The sequence below is a fragment of the Doryrhamphus excisus genome, linkage group LG3 (genome assembly GCF_037039965.1).
Source record: "Doryrhamphus excisus strain RoL-2023G ecotype Guam linkage group LG3, RoL_Dexc_Guam_v1.1, whole genome shotgun sequence".
Taxonomy (NCBI): Eukaryota; Metazoa; Chordata; class Actinopteri; order Syngnathiformes; family Syngnathidae; genus Doryrhamphus; species Doryrhamphus excisus.
In genome coordinates this window covers 5,652,855-5,669,468 of record NC_136359.1, presented here as the reverse complement: position 1 = coordinate 5,669,468, position 16,614 = coordinate 5,652,855, and the positions used below count along the sequence as shown (strand labels likewise).

The window sequence follows — 16,614 nt, the reverse complement described above, 5'->3', positions numbered from 1 at the left end:
ATATGTGCCCTGTGATTGGCTGGCCGCCAGTCCAGGGTGTACCCCACCTCTCACCCGAAGACAGCTGGGATAGGCTCCAGCACCCCCTCACCAATCGTCAACAGTTCATGCACATAAATAGCTGCTACTCCTCCATAGCCCCTTTACCTCAAGGTGTTCCCCAAGGTTCGGTGCTTGGTCCTCTTCTCTTCATCCTCTACATCCTTCCACTTGGCAATATCATCCGTCGACATGGCCTCAATTTCCACAGTAACGTCGATGATATTCAACTATACATTTCTACCACAGCTGCACGGCGGTCGAGTGTTTAGCGCGCAGACCCCCCGTTCATTCGTGGGTTTTCTCCGGGTATTCCGGTTTCCATTCCAAAAACATGCTAGGTTAATTGGCCACTCCAAATTGTCCATAGGTATGAATGTGAGTGTGAATGGTTGTTTGTCTATATGTGCCCTGTGATTGGCTGGCCACCAGTCCAGGGGGCTTCTCGCCCAAAGACAGCTGGGATAGGCTCCAGCACCCCCGCGGCCCTTGTGAGGAAAAAGCGGTAGAAAATGAATGAATGAATGAATAATTTGATATAATCATCTGACTTACAAAGAACGCTAAAATCATCACACAGCAACTTAACACTCAAAAGGTTGCTAAGTCGTGTACAATACAGCTGGGATAGGCTCCAGCACCCCCCCCCCCGTGAGAAAAAGCGGTAGAAAATGAATGAATGAAGACAGACAGGAAATAATCAGTAGATTCCAATGTTGCCAGAATGTGTTGGAAAAAACAAATCTGACGGAATGTCAGAATTTTATTTATTTGCAGATGAGACTGGAGTAGAGGACGTGAGCCACCCCGGTGATGAGGTTGTGGTTGGCAAACTCCAGGATGAGAAGCAGGATGGGATACTCGCTGCGTCGCTTGGCCGCGTCCGCCTCCTCGCTCAGTCCCATCCAGTGGAGCAACAGCGTCCGCATGGCCTCTGGGAAAAGCTCATCAGCCAATTCCTCGGCGGGCGGCAGCTCGCTGATCCTGTCGATGTGCCGCACTTTGAAACCCTCCACGCTACGGCTCACGCTGCAGTTGGCCGCGCTGAACTGGCGGCCGAGCCAGCGGGCCACAACGTTGAGCAGCGGGCTGGAATAAACGCAGCTCCATTCTTTGGAGTTGAGCATCGCCAGCACCGATTCGGCCACATCCTGTTCCTGCAGCGTTCCATCGAAGCATCGTTCCGTGTGATGCAAAAAGAGCAGCAGGGTCTCCAACTGCTGCTGTGTGAAGCTCTCCGCATCGGAGGAAAGTTGATCATCCAAGCTCTTCAGTTTCCTCCTCAGTGTCGACACAGGCGGCCGCCCTTGCTGTGAAAAGTAGCAGTGATCGTGTTCTGATGAGATGTTTGCTCCCGTGGCCTCCAGCTCCAACCCATCCATCCTGGTGTCAGCACCACAACGGACGTCCAGCTGCTCCCTGAGGTTGTAGCTCGCCTTCAGCGGGCTGTCGTTTATCTGAGACTTCCAAAGATCCTACAGAGGGATGAAATAAAACATAGTCCGGTCACAAAGTTTTTGGTTTAGTTTTTACACCAGATACCTTTCCTGACGCAACCTTAGCCAGGAATCAAGCCATGCCCTCGACAATGATACATGCACCATTACACAAGTCATTTATCACAGCAAGTGACCATCCCATCACACTACCACCGCCATATTTTACTGTTGGTACATTTACACCAAATGAGAGACACACCTTTCAAAAAGTTCAATCTTTGTCTCGTCACCTTTAATGTTCTTTTTGTTCAGCAGCGCTTGTGGTCTTGGAAGTCTGCCTTGCAGGCCATTTTTTGTATCCAAGTTCTTCGGATGTTGTTGTGGGGTCTGTAACTGCCTCTCAGTCAGTGTATGCTGTCAGTTTTAAGTTCCTCCCTATTTTCATTTTTGGTTCCTACCGAGGTGTATAGAAGTTAATAAGGCGGAACTAATTTTGTGTAGAATCGTTGTTTCCACGTTGTAACGTTGTTACACCAATAGAAATTAAGATCAGTTGTTGCCATTAGAGGGCGGCACGGTGGTCTAGTGTTTAGCGCACAGACCTCACAGCTAGGAGACCAGGGTTCAATTCCACCCTCGGGCATCTCTCCGTGCATGCGTGGGTTTTCTCCGGGTACTCCGGTTTCCAAAAACATGCTAGGTTAATTGGCGACTCCATAGGTCCATAGGTATGAATGTGAGTGTGAATGGTTGTTTGTCTATATGTGCCCTGTGATTGGCTGGCCACCAGTCCAGGGTGTACCCCGCCTCTCAGCACCCCCGCGACCCTCGTGAGGAAAAAGCGGTAGAAATTTGCAGGCCATTTTTGCCAAGTTGTTTGGATGTTGTTGTGGGGTCTTTTGTGACCAATGAAGGATTGTCTGTGTGTTTGTCTCCTATTTTTTGTATCTCACCATATAACTATGCACTACATTTAACCAAGTAGAACCAAACACTCTTGGGCAAATCACAGGACATGTAATCGCTGTCAGGTACATACAGTTCCGGAACATCCACACAGACACGATTTTGACTAACTACAGATAACGGGAGGACATGGCGTCTGCAGCTGCGGCCTGTTGATAACGTCTGGCTCCACCGCCCTGCGTTGGTGAGAAGATGTCTGCCGAGGAGAGGAGGGGGGGCCACCTGTGATTCGCCAGAGATCCGTGTAATCTGACTGGTCTGAGAGTAAACCACATAACTAACAAGTTTGTTGCCATCTCTTGCCTCCAACACGACACCCACGGGAATCACTGACCTAAAGAACAGGAGGTCAAATTCCAACACCGTCACTGCGCTTTTGGGGTCATCATTTTGGTTGGCTGGCCACTCCTGGGAGGGTTCACTATTGTTCCATGTTTTGGCCATTTGCGGATAATGGCTCTCACTGTGGTTAGCTGGAGTCCCAAAGCTTTAGAAATGGCTTTATAACCTTTTCCAGAGGGTCAATCACTTATTCACACAGGGCCATGTAGGTTTGGAATTGTTTTCCCCTTAATAAAAGGTTTCATTTAAAAACTGCATTTTGGCTTCAGTTGTGCTGCCATTGATGAATATTATATATATATATATATATATATATATATATATATATATATATATATATATATAATTCATTCATTTTCTACCGCTTTTCCTCACAAGGGTCGCGGGGGTGCTGGAGCCTATCCCAGCTGTCTTCGGGCGAGAGGCGGGGTACACCCTGGACTGGTGGCCAGCCAATCACAGGGCACATATAGACAAACAACCATTCACACTCACATTCATACCTATGGACAATTTGGAGTCACCAATTAACCTAGCATGTTTTTGGAATGTGGGAGGAAACCGGAGTACCCGGAGAAAACCCACGCATGCACGGGGAGAACATGCAAACTCCACACAGAGGTGACCGATGGTGTAGTCGAACCCTGGTCCTCCTAGCTGTGAGGTCTGCGCGCTAACCACTCGACTGCCGTGCCGCCCCTATATAATATAATATAATATTTTATATATGGTTTTTGACACCACCGTATAAGAGATGACATATATTTGAATCCTTCCGAATTAAAAAATTGTCAATTCTTTTTGACAGTTCCAAAGCTCCAGCTCTTGTGTTTGTATTTAGAACTTGGACTACCCAATTCCCGTTAAAAGTGTGTACTGCTGTTTTTGTTACCATGCGATTGGCGTTCAGTCTTACCTGGAAGTTCTCCACCACTGCAAGCTGCTCCTGCTTGGTGTACAGTTCAAAAGCCACTCGAAAAAGCCCATGGATGCTGTAAAACCAAAGGCTGTTGTTGGACGTGGGGACCTTTAAGCCACGGAACCTGAAGGCTACAATACAAGTGGTGGTGATGTCACGTGACCCAATGGGATTGACTCTCTATCAGTTTGTTGCTGTTACCTGAAGAAAAATGTAATTTGGTGGCGAGCCCTTTTTTGGCGTATTTAGCGTGACACCTGGGATGGTTTTCAGGCCGGAAGTTGGTGTTGGAGAAGAGATCGGCTGCTAAAAAGAGAGGAACCATCGCTGCAGCCTGAAAAATCAAGCTTTATTAACCCTTGAAATTTCTACATGAAAGTGGGTGCATGTACATTTTTCATGTCCATTAATTCCTGCTTAAATCTATATTGTATACATAACCACAATGCTACATGTTGTAGCCTTGCCATTTTATACTAATTTTAAGAACAGATATAGTAACTTTCTCCCATATTCCTTAAACACAGCCTTGAAACAACGACCTAAATGTGGCAAAATGTCCCTTGACTCTTCTTTTTGGAAGACTCAACTTACCTTTTGTGGCCACTCTCTGAGAGTGAAAGACGAATTATTCACCAAATGAATATAACGAATCTTCCGCAAGCCTCCATCCAGCTGGGGAAATGACAAATGTACATGTTGTGACATTTTATGACTAGTATAGTCAACTATAGGAAAGAAAATGTAGCAAACAAAACAAGCTAACTTGCATCGTGTAGTCAACACAATACTAAAGCTATTATACCCTGAACTTGTCTTACAGGCTAATATCAACGACAAACACGTTTAAGGGTGACGTCCCTCACGAACATGGTTGTTTCCCTCACGATTAGTACATTTTCGACTTTTTAAGAAGAATTAAGATGTAAATCCAGACTTGTGTTACACTGATGTTTTAATGACAGTACTTTGTCTGTTATTTGATTGTTTATTTTTCTGACGGATCGTAATTTAATAAGAATAATAATGGCCACGTAAAAGCCTGTAAAACATAACCGTGGGCTAAACTCCACCAAGTAAGCGGTCATGTGACATAAACAACCAATGAATGCCAAGCGGTCTCTTCTAGCACCCAGAATCATCGATCGTGGTGAAAAGATGGCTGACGTTGATTTCGGAGATGTGGAACTGTTTGAACAACTAGATGACCCCAGGCCGCCGGAACCCACCCACATTCGCTTTCCAGATGACGCGGAGGACCACGAAGAGGTGTCGTTGTTACGAGGCCGGTTGGGAGAATGTGATGACCACATTGAGAAGCTAACAGAGGAGAATATCCTTCCTGCAAACAATCTGCTCTCGTGTGCTAGCATTGCTGTTACTAACTGCTAGCAAAGCTTCCCCTTAGGTTAGCGCTTGTCTCTTGTGTCACGTTTTTACACAGCTAAGCTTAATAATAGTCTTATTTTTGTTTGCCACATTTTAACATTTTTACCTTACACAATAGCTAATATAGTTTAGGCGGGGTGTGGACTAGTAAACTTCCCGTATTTTCAAATCCCAGTGTTGACAGGAATGAATTAATGACACGGATAACATTTGGTGAAGCACAAATCCTTAACTCTCAGTTCACATAAAGCTTTGAGAAGAAAGCTGAAGGTCCTGACACGACCCAGGTGATAAGTTTCGCTTTTGATTTCCAATGAAAGTGTAGCTCCTGACGTGGCTAATATTTTGTGTTCCTCTTTACAGTGGCATTACGGTCGAAGATGTCAACATCAATGGACCCGTGGTTCAAATCATATATTTAAACAATTTCATATCAAAGTAAGTTCTAATTTCTGTTAAAGGGACTGCATGCAAGTCCAAATTACGATTTTGGAAGCCAGAAAATCTAAAAACGCCACTGCTTGTTACCAATTGTCCTTTAAAGCAGTGGTCTCAAACTCGCTGCCCGCGGGCCAAATATGGCCCGCAGGACACTAGTTTGAGGCCCCCGCCTTGATATGAAAGTTTAATGTTATAATGCGGCCCGCACAAGTTTGATATGGATGCTGTATGGTATCATGTACCCAGAAAAAATTATTACGTTTGATTTATGTTCATGTTAAAGGTTAAATAACTGTTAATAGTTATTCTTCCTATCCGTGTGGAAGTGGTAAGTTTTTGGCTATTTAAGTTTAAAGGAAATAACTTACTAGTTTGAGGCCCCCGCCTTGATATGAAAGTTTAATGTTAGTGCGGCCCACACAAGTTTGATATGGATGCTGTATGGTATGTACCCAGAAAAAAATATTACGTTTGATTAATGTTCATGTTATAGGTTAAATAACTGTTAATAGTTATCCTCCCTATCCGTGTGGAAGTGGTAAGTTTTTGGCTATTTAAGTTTAAAGGAAATAACTTGAAGGCTACCGTTTAGGTCGCTAGCTCTCTAGTTTGCGAGTTAGCATGTGTCTCAAGACCCTGCAGTTGCGCAATATGTTGTAAATAAAAAGAGTATAAATGTGACTATAGTCGTGTTTTGTCATGTCTACAGGGCTCTAATAATGCTTTGTTCATTTTAATCTGAAAAAAATAATTTGTCTACCCACCAACTATATGTGGTTTCTTAAGTTTTTATTATTTGCAGTTTTATTATTATTATTATATTTATTTATTACTGATTGATTGATTTTCTTTATTCTTGATTTGTTTATTTATTTTTCATCTTATTTTGTGTAGAAAAATAAAAAGTAAGATATTTGAGAACAGTGGAATGTTTTATCAGACCTTTCTTATAGAAAATCGAAACCAAAGCAAAGTTTATTCATTTTTCTGTTTTTAATAAATGCTTTTTTTTTTTTTTCCCCAAAACCTGATGCGGCCCAGTCTCGCCCAAACCCTAGCTCCAGTGGCCCCCATGTACATAGAGTTTGACACCCCTGCTTTAAAGGAACAGATTGTACAACAAAATTGCCACAATTAGGAATTAAACTGCAGAAAAATAGTTGTTCCTGTCACCCATAGCTGTTGGTATGTCCGTGGTGCATACATATGTTCACAAAAGCAGTCTTAAAGAGAGACGATCAACAATTTGCGTTCTTGGCGTTATGAAATGCTAACATTAGTTACTAATTTTTGATCATTGTAACTTCGGAGACTGGTGACGCCACTGGTAATAACTTTATTGAGCGTGACTTATCATCACTGAAGGTGTGTCCAAGTAACACCCAGATGTGTATATGAGAACTTATCTTCATGCTGTTCCTCTTGGAGTTTAGCTGATGATTGTTTCCTTCTCAGGCAATGCCGGCAAGAAATCGAAGATAGCGTCTGCAATGTAATACTGCGGCATCAAAAGACGGGCAGTACAACAAGTCATTCCTCCTCCTCCTCCTCCTACTTGAAGCCTCAGGTATACGTGTGCAAATGTAATTATACATTAGAATGAATTATAGGACCTAAAGAGCATCATCTGTCCCATGTGAAGCCTTCTGCGTTTGCAATGGATGAAGACCCACAGAAGTCATCCAGCACTCGTGTGAAAACAACAACAGAAGCCTTTAAAGTGAGTACACACACACACGGGTTGTCTCACACAGTGGAAGCTCTAAAGTCAAAAAAAAAAAAAAAGCATTTCAAGTTGCCCAAAGCAGCTTCCTGCTGTTACATTGTGTTATGTGTATGTGTATATGATATAATATACATATAGACCTGCATTTTCCCTTTTCTTTAAATAATTACTCTTTTTACTTTTATTTTCTACACTCTTATTTAAGCAATTTTAAATTAAAATATTTTTACATTTATTTTGGTAATTACACTTTTTGTGTAATTGTGTTAATGTTTTAATTGATGTTAATGTTCTATCTTGAATTTTTATTTATACTTTGTTCATTTTTTTAGTTTTTAGGATAGTTTTAATATTTTTTAAATAATTTTTTAAATTATATTATTTATGCATTCATTTGAAGTAAAATCAAGCAATTTTTTTAAAGGGCCTGTTATCTTTTGAAACATCAAATACATATAACTACATGTCCAAGGTGCATTTTCAATTAATTTATGAAGGCATTTTGGCAAGAAAATGAGGAAGAACATAGAAATAATGCTTAAATTAATATTGCGCTAAATAAGACCACAAAATTTAACCTATAACAATGAAGCAATGAATATATAGCTTACAGAAAGGTAACTAAAATATTGCTCAATTTCACTTTGAAAATAAAAAAAGTCATCCAGCACTCGTGTGAAAACAACAACAGAAGCCTTTAAAGTGAGTACACACACACACACGGGTTGTCTCACACAGTGGAAGCTCTAAAGTCATTCCATTTGAATCTAGACAACTATTTTGGTGAGGGGAAAAAAAAGCATTTCAAGTTGCCCAAAGCAGCTTCCTGCTGTTACATTGTTGTATATGATATAATATACATATAGACCTGCATTTTCCTTTTTCTTTAAATAATTACTCTTTTTACTTTATTATTTTCTACACTTTTATTGAAGCAATTTTAAATTAAAATATTTTTACATTTATTTTGGTAATTACACTTTTTATATATTTTGCATATATATTATTGTATAATTAAATTTTGTTAATGTTTTAATTTGAAGTCTATCTTGATTTTTTTTTACATTTTTTTTACACTTTTTTAGTTTTTAGGATAGTTTTAATATTTTTTATAATTATTTTTTAAATTATATTTTTTATGCATTCATTTGAAGTAAAATCAAGCAATTTTTTTAAAGGGCCTGTTATCTTTTGAAACATCAAATACACATAACTACATGTCCAAGGTGCATTTTCAATTAATTTATGAAGGCATTTTGGCAAGAAAATGAGGAAGAACATACAAATAATGCTTAAATTAATATTGCGATAAATAAGACCACAAAATTTAAGCTATAACAATGAAGCAATGGGGCGGCGCGGAGTGGTGAGCGCGCAGACCTCACAGCTAGGAGACCAGGGTTCAATTCCACCCTCGGCCATCTCTGTGTGGAGTTTGCATGTTCTCCCCGTGCATGCGTGGGTTTTCTCCAGGTACTCCGGTTTCCTCCCACATTCCAAAAACATGCTAGGTTAATTGGCGACTCCAAATTGTCCATAGGTATGAATGTGAGTGTGAATGGTTGTTTGTCTATATGTGCCCTGTGATTGGCTGACCACCAGACCAGGGTGTACCCTGCCTCTCGCCCCAAGACAGCTGAGATAGCCTCCAGCACCCCCGCGACCCTCTTGAGGAAAAGCGGTAGAAAATGAATGAATGACTAAAATATTGCTCAATTTCACATTGAAAATAAAAAAAGTCAGACATCTGGAAAAATTGTTGTTTATTACATATGTGCAGGATTACAGAGTACATGTAAAAGTGTATAACACGCACAGTAGCGCTTTTTGGAGCATTAAAACTACAGATACACACAACTCCGTGTTCCTATAAGAACTTGATAAAAGCACTTTTAGCGTTTTCGAGGTTCTACTATGTTTCTTACCAATGATGGTGGTTGTGGTCCCTGTGATTTGTCTACTGTTTATTTTTCTGCTGTAGGTGGTTGGAAGCGTCCTGCACTTCACCACCTTCAGTGTGGACCAACTTGGACAGCCGCTGCAGAATGAAAACCCTCAGCTGACCAGCGGATGGGAAGTGCCAACGTATCTTTAGGGACAGAAACCAAGCATCGGTGTGGCTTTTAAAATGCCCACAAAAGTTTGTTTGGTATTGACCTTTTTTGCAAAATAAAACAAAACCTACGTAACTTCCTTAAATGGCGCCAAGCTATGTGCAGGTTTTCAACCAAGTCATCGGCACGGATGGGCAGGAGATAGAAATGAAAGATAAACGGTGCATTTTTCTTTTTATTTACTCACTTGAATACGTCTTGAACCCCTCCATCTATTCAGGTCTCATCACTAATGTGTCTCACTGCAGGCCCAAATCTACCTGTTTTAACTGTGGCTCAAGTGCTCATCAAATGAGAGACTGCCCTAAGGTGAGTATGACGCGATTCAGTTGTACCGCACTGCAAAAACCCATGTTCTATTCTTTCTTTTATTTTCCTTTCTTTTCTTAATTTATTTCAGACATGCATACTATGTTACATTATTTTTTCTCACATATACACTTACAATACACTTACAATATCTATTTATATATACATGTACATACATACACACATATCTACATATATATATATATACATGCACACACACACACAACACCTCATTACTACACATGTTTGAAAAGGAGCAGGAAGAAGCAAAGCTTATTAAATCCTACCCCTTCTCCACGCCATAGCAGTTACCAATTCAATATGTGATTTCCCCCCCCCCACTCATATAATCACAGAATCTTCATCAAAACAACAAAAGAAGAGTGGGAACATCGGACACCCCAGCAAAACCCCAGGACATTGCTTATATTCATAGTGATGATAATGACTTGGAGTGCATGAGAAAGTGCAAAGTACTGTAACTGGTCATTTACTAACGAGTATATTGTACAACACGGCGTGGACAGAACCAATGTTGTAATGGCAGTAACAAGCAGACCTGCTCAGCCAGCATTAACGCAGCTGAGAAGTTGATCGTGAACATCGTAAGCATAGCATCGTAATCGTGAGACATGAGTTGTGCCCCAAAAGTAGTACCGTCATCACTCGTTTATTGCAGGTATTCAGTTCCAGACCCAACTGCAGTATGCGAAGTTCCGCATAGAAAAGCTGTTTACCCTTTTATTAGCGCCACATAGATTTAAAATAACACCTCGATAGTCACTTTTACACTCCTGTTATTCATCGTGTACACCACGGCCAAGCTGCATAACATGCTAACAAGTAAACTAGTTAGCCTCCAATTTATTGGAGTGGGGAAGTGTCAGGTTTAAACCCCAACACTTGTAAAAAAACACTGCCTGTACAAAGGAAGACACAGAGAGGTGAGTTTCTTTTTACTTGCAAGGAGAGATGATGGAGACTGCACAGTTACAATCCTCCTACCAACTCTGAGACAGTCTCCATTCTCCTCGCATTTTATTCAGTTAGGAACGCCCTAGTTACACGAGATTTCAACTGCTAAGGGGAAGGGGGGTTTAACTATTCCAGTTGAAACCGGTTCTTTCGTACAACATGTTATCCATAGTGTGTGGGTATCTCCTCCTTGGCATGTGATCTTCTGGAGACACTCACACACACACACACACACACACACACACACACACTCTTTGAGGTCACATCTACTTCTGACCCGTGCAGCTACGTCATCTCGAGAGTGTGATAAAACTATCTGCTGAGAGAATGTTCTGTCACGTTCTGTTTTCTCTAATCATGATATACACCAAATGTGCAAGCGACACAACATTAATCTTACTTTTGCCACGTGAGTGATATGAAATGCTTGTAGGTCATAAGAAAATAGGTCATAAGAATATAGTAAAAAATAGGTCATAAGAATATAGTAAAAAATAGGTCATAAGAATATAGTAAAAATAGAATAACTTTATGTACAATTCTTCCAACAGGAAGACAAACCAAAAACGTACCAGTTCCACACGGACTAGGAGGAGGATGTATGTAATGCAATGAAATGTCATGTCTCATCAATGTTTTGTGTCATTACTGATACCTAGTGGCAAGAATACTACATAGAGGTTGTATTTCAATATTTTTTGACTAATAGGCCATAGTCAACCACAAAACGGCGATCGTTATTGTTTAATTCATTTTTCAAAACCACAATGGAGTGAGGGAGAGATGTAGTGTGATATTTAAAGTGCATGCAGAGATAGATGAAGCCTCTGGATGCTGACCACTCATGATAGTTCAAATGCAGCTTGTGCCGTCTTGTGGAGTTAAGTTAGGAAAAGTACATGGGGAGGTTGCCCACAGCCGCAGCTTATTTTTGTTGTTTTTTGACCTGGCATTAATTCAAGTCCCCGGCGTTTGATTTATTTCCCCAAGCCCAGAGACATGGCTGCCATTAACGAGAGAAGAAAGGAGTTCCAGAACAACAACCCGTCCCTGCTGAGTAACCAGCGGTACCACGCTGATGAGGTGGAGGAACGATTCTCCAAATACAAGCCTGGAATCATGAGGCAGGGGTTTGGCGTTGATGTTTTTTGTACACAGGGAACACATCCTTGTACTGGGTGTTCACTTTTTCTTTGTCTTTTGCACAGCGAGGAGCTTTTGGGGGCGCTGGGAATCGACATAAACACTCTCCCTCCTCTCATCTATCGCATGAGGCTGCTGGGATACCCGCCCGGGTGGCTCAAAGAGGCCGAAATGGAGAACTCTGGTTTAACACTGTATGACGGAAACGGTACTTGATGCATTTATGGGTCCGCCGTAGTTTTAAAAGGTTCTGCAATTAATCCACCATATTGTTGTTCTTTCTTTAGTGTCAAATGACAGCAGTGCGACCAACAACACCGCAACACAAAACCTCTCATATGATGTTTCTAAACTGGTCGACTTTCCAGGCTTCAATGTGCCGGCGCCGCACAAAATGAAAGACGTAAGCTCACTTGCTGCTAATGTTTTGTATTTTAACTGAAATACCCCCAAAAATGATTCATGTATGAATTGCCTGTACAACATTCATTCATTCATTCATTCATTTTCTACCGCTTTTTCCTCACGAGGGGTGCTGGAGCCTATCCCAGCTGTCTTTGGGCGAGAGGCGGGGTACACCCTGGACTGGTCGCCAGCCAATCACAGGGCACATATAGACAAACAACCATTCACACTCACATTCATACCTATGGACAATTTGCAGTCGCCAATTAACCTAGCATGTTTTTGGAATGTGGGAGGAAACTGGAGTACCCGGAGAAAACCCACGCAGAACATGCAAACTCCACACAGAGATGGCCGAGGGTGGAATTGAACCCTGGTCCTCCTAGCTGTGAGGTCTGCGTGCTAACACAAAATATTAATATAATTTTTGGTGCAATATTATTGGTTATGAGGGGTGTTACAAGACAATATTTTAACATTTAAGACAAGTACAATTTAAAAAAAAAAAAAAAAAAAAAGACAATATATTTTATTCTTCTAATTTAATTTCTACCTTGCATTGCTCCTCACGAGGCTATACTCGTCTGCACTCTTGTGTGTATGTGCTACCGGCCCCCGTCTCCACCCACTGAGACTGTGTGACTGACCAAAGGGCTCACTCCCTTAACGCTGTTGTTTCATGGAACAAAACACGCCAAGGTGCTGAAACCAGTGCACAGAGTGAACCCTCGTCATGCCCATTTGGAGGCGGGAGACGAGGAAAACAGACAGCAGGCACATGGCAGGATATTGAGGCTGGCAAAATGATCACGTTTATGATCAAGTTTATTTTTATTTATTGTATGAATTAATTAAATGTATTTGTAGTGGCTATTTGTCCTTCAAAAAATAAACGTAACTTATACAGTAAAGTCTCGTTATATCGGTTATATCGATAGTACTGCTTATTACGATACTATTTTCATTTCCCGGCAAATTTCTAGTCTTTTATGATATAATTAGTTCCGGTTATTACGATAATCCGGTTACTACGATGCCCTTTTCATCTCCCGCCAGCCAATTTGGTCTGCTTATATCGATACAAAAGCAGCTTAAAGCTGAATCAATATTTGCTTAAGGATTTCAATACCACCATTAGCGAAATCTGTAAACGGCGTATTGTTTGATTTTCGACTAACACCGTTTCGGCTTTTCCACCGACGGACGGTAATTAGAGGATTACAGGTAATTAATATGAGGTAAGTATTAAACAATCTTTTGAAGTAAAGGAGTAAATATTTGTATAATTTAGAGGGAAGATTCAGTGAATAGACTTAGTGTTTTCATGACGAGGATGATGAGGATGAAGAACCAACTGACATAGCATACACACCTATTCCAACGAAGACACAAGCATACAAATACATGTATTTAATTGTGTTGTATTCAGATATCTTTTTATCGCTTGCAGTAATCACTGTTTTTCATATGTACATGCTGCCGTTCGTGGTTTCTCTCGTGTGCATAGAACAATGTCGAGTGCATTATTACCCACTTTTAATGCAGTTCGGCGCAGGATCGGATATATTGATAGTCCGGTTATATCGATATTTTTTCCGACTCCCGAGAATATCGATATAACGTGACTTTACTGTACTATAATCAAAAGGCCACTGATGCACCACGGGTTTTGTTTTACGCAGGCAAAAGTGTCATTGTCCAAACAATCTTGTTCCGTTTATTACCAAGCAAGCAAACAAACAAAAAAGGAACAAGGGCCTTGTCTCCTGTAGCCTCTCTTGTGCTGGTACAAAAACCATAGGCCCACCCTCGCTACATGCTGGTCCTGTGAGCACTGCCTACCTAAATATATTGCAGGTGCCCAGGGTGTTATCCAATGAAACAAACCCACGAATTAACTACTAATTAACCCCCCCAAAAATATGATAAACAAATAAATAACAAGAAAATATTATCAAGTAATCCAAACAAAACAACAACAAAAAATAAATGAACAGATATTAGAAATTTAGGAACACACTAATAAATGGCTCTTACAGTATTATCGTCCCAGCCTTTGTGCCCACAAGAATGAGAGATCTGAATGAGAGTTTTAATCCCACGAGATCTTGTGACACCCCTGATTGTGATGTTTCATTGTCATTTTCTACGGACAGGAGTTCATGCGCTACAGTTCCGTTCCTATGCACAGCAACCACCTGAAGCACAACTACGCAGCCTACCTGTCCAGCCACTTTGCTGCGGTAATTACGCCATGCTCTCTCACCCAGTCCTCCATACCTTCATGCGTTCCCACATAGTGTCAGCATTTGGTCCCACATGCGAGATGAAAGAAAGTTTTTTTCCCTCCTGACAGCCCGATGGTCGTACTAACAAGAGGCATCACGAGTCCGACTCCTCTCAGCAGCACAGGAAGAGGCCACGATCCAGCCCTGATGGGAGCTCTGATATGGATATTGAATCGGGTAAACATTCCTTTACCTCTCATTTCATGCATTGTTTGATTTTTCTCCCTGCTCAGTCCAACTTTGGCCCCCCAGATCCTGGAACTCCTTACAAAACTCAACGTCAGGGTGACTTCCACTTCCAACCGCCACTGCCGCCTGGCTCGCCGTGCTTCAGCTCACCCCCTCCTCTACCCCACGGCACCCCGCCTGCGACACCGACACCCCCGCCTCTCCCGAAAAGCACACCGCCCACCAGTGGCTCCCCGAGGACAATGCGAGAATCTAACTGGGTGGTGGTAGACGAGGCGACGGAGGGACAGGATGACGACCTCACCCTGGAGGAGCTGGAGGAGCAGCAAAGGCTGATCTGGGCAGCGCTCCAAAACGCAGACACCACCACCAACAGTGACTCGGAGACACCCGTGGGGGGGAGTTTGACGAGCGTGTCCCCCCCGGCGCGGGGTGACTCTGAAATGGAGGAGGTTGAAGAAGTGACGGACAAAAGGTTGCCTGGTGAGGTTGATGCACAGACCCCAGTTGAAGACAAAAGGTTGCCTGGTGAGGTTGATGCACAGTCCCCAGTTGAAGACAAAAGGTTGCTGGGTGAGGTTGATCCACAGACCCCAGTTGAAGATCAGAATGACAGCCCCCAAAGCCCCGATCCAATCAGACCCCAGGATGGTCTTCCTATGGTCAAATGTCAAGATGGTCCAGGTCCAGGTCCAGCTAAATTGCAAGACAACAGTTTGATCAAATCCCAGGACGACAGCCCCCAAAGTCCTGGCCCCAACCAATCCCAGGAAGACAGCGCCCAAAGTCCTGGCCCCAACCAACCCCAGGAAGACGGCCCCCAGAACCCCGATCCAGCAGCCTCCCAGGATGTAAACGGAGCCTCCCCCAAGCCAGAAACCAACAAGGTGTCAGCGGTTCCTCATCGAAGCAAGTTCGCAGAGGGCATCGTGCCTTTCGAGGACACTCCGGAATACACGGAGGTGGCCGAAGCCACGGGGACGTACCTCCGCATCAGAGACTTGCTCAAGAGCTCGCCTCGAAGTTTGGCTAAGAAAAAATAATCGTAATGAATACGTTCTTGGCCACGTTATGTATCATATTTTAACTGCTTTTTTTATGTACAGAGTCTGAGGCAGGCAGGGACATTGAACCACAGGTATCATTTTGTTTTTTATTGTTTTTATTTGTAAAAATGTTAATTTAGTGACATGTATGAGGTTTATTTTTGGTCCCCTACTTAACTACACTTTGAAGTAAACAAGCCTGATTTGCGTGTTTATTTTTTTAATCACTCATTCTATGTACTATATATCTATCTCGTCAGCTGCAACCCTTATAAGGAGAAGCACTACAGAAAATGTTGGATGGATAAATAACACTTGTCAATGAGACATGTTCAGTTACCAGGAGCAAATGTGTTTCTTTTTGTGTAGCCTAGCAATCAGTATTAAAAATGAATTGCTGGATACATTTTGGGATTTAAAAAAGTTTTTTTTTTTTTAATGTGGATGCTTTTTTGTCACCATGTTGCTTTTTAAGAGATGGATATTCAGTGAGTACTGTAAATGTGGGATTAAAAATTGTGTTTTTAATTGGTCTTTTTTTTTGTCACGTGGAACAAATTTGTCGCTTTCTGTGTAGTACTGCCATTTCCGGTAAATCAGCCCCGTGGTTTTCAATGAGGTAACAAATGTGTCGCTTTTTGCGTAGCGTTGCTATTTAAATTTGAGCATTCAACCATCAATCTCGCTTGAATCGGAATGGCACAAAATTAGATGTTTCTTATTGTAGACATAAAAAAAAGATGTTTACTATATTTAGGTAACTACGTTGCGGTTAAACGCCACACACCATTTTTGTATGTTGGAAGGATTGATAAACTTAAGGTGATTTGAACGAGAGTGAAACCTATATAAAAAAAGAGTGCATTCACTATTCAACGTTAGTG

The 16,614-nt window shown here is 41.8% G+C and overlaps 2 protein-coding genes across 4 annotated transcripts; one reads left to right on the top strand and one right to left on the bottom strand.

The window, feature by feature from the left end:
• Nucleotides 1-789: 789 nt before the first annotated feature.
• Nucleotides 790-4,535, bottom strand: LOC131127569 (uncharacterized). The gene is made up of 4 exons (XM_058069587.2): nt 4,300-4,535; nt 3,907-4,039; nt 3,703-3,836; nt 790-1,514 (listed from the first exon to the last, which is right to left on the bottom strand). Exons 1-4 carry the CDS (start codon nt 4,411-4,413, stop codon nt 807-809), a joined length of 1,089 nt encoding a protein of 362 aa, XP_057925570.2. The 5' UTR covers nt 4,414-4,535; the 3' UTR covers nt 790-806.
• Nucleotides 3,994-16,258, top strand: zcchc8 (zinc finger, CCHC domain containing 8). 3 transcript variants are annotated; one of them, XM_078789512.1, is made up of 16 exons: nt 3,994-4,083; nt 4,835-5,041; nt 5,342-5,381; nt 5,458-5,532; nt 6,991-7,102; nt 7,178-7,255; nt 9,243-9,346; nt 9,471-9,536; nt 9,624-9,684; nt 11,650-11,783; nt 11,868-12,010; nt 12,090-12,205; nt 14,364-14,450; nt 14,564-14,672; nt 14,748-15,204; nt 15,250-16,258. In XM_078789512.1, exons 2-16 carry the CDS (start codon nt 4,864-4,866, stop codon nt 15,725-15,727), a joined length of 2,238 nt encoding a protein of 745 aa, XP_078645638.1. In that variant the 5' UTR covers nt 3,994-4,083; nt 4,835-4,863; the 3' UTR covers nt 15,728-16,258. The 3 variants fall into 3 exon arrangements, with proteins under 3 accessions (XP_078645638.1, XP_078645637.1, XP_078645639.1); XM_078789511.1 differs by having other exon boundaries at nt 14,748-16,258; XM_078789513.1 differs by lacking the exons at nt 3,994-4,083; nt 4,835-5,041; nt 5,342-5,381; ... (1 more) ...; nt 6,991-7,102; nt 7,178-7,255 and adding an exon at nt 7,925-7,963 and having other exon boundaries at nt 14,748-16,258.
• The last annotated feature ends 356 nt before the right edge of the window (nt 16,259-16,614 follow it).

Coding starts and splice junctions, on each gene's coding strand:
- LOC131127569 (XM_058069587.2), bottom strand. CDS start 4,413: ATGTCACAACATGTACATTTGTCATTTCCCCAGCTGGATGGAGGCTTG. Junction 4,040..4,299: donor TCAGAGAGTGGCCACAAAAG/GTAAGTTGAGTC, acceptor TTGATTTTTCAG/GCTGCAGCGATGGTTCCTCT. Junction 3,837..3,906: donor CAAATTACATTTTTCTTCAG/GTAACAGCAACA, acceptor CTTGTATTGTAG/CCTTCAGGTTCCGTGGCTTA.
- zcchc8 (XM_078789511.1), top strand. CDS start 4,864: ATGGCTGACGTTGATTTCGGAGATGTGGAACTGTTTGAACAACTAGAT. Junction 11,784..11,867: donor TACAAGCCTGGAATCATGAG/GCAGGGGTTTGG, acceptor TCTTTTGCACAG/CGAGGAGCTTTTGGGGGCGC. Junction 12,206..14,363: donor CGCCGCACAAAATGAAAGAC/GTAAGCTCACTT, acceptor TTCTACGGACAG/GAGTTCATGCGCTACAGTTC.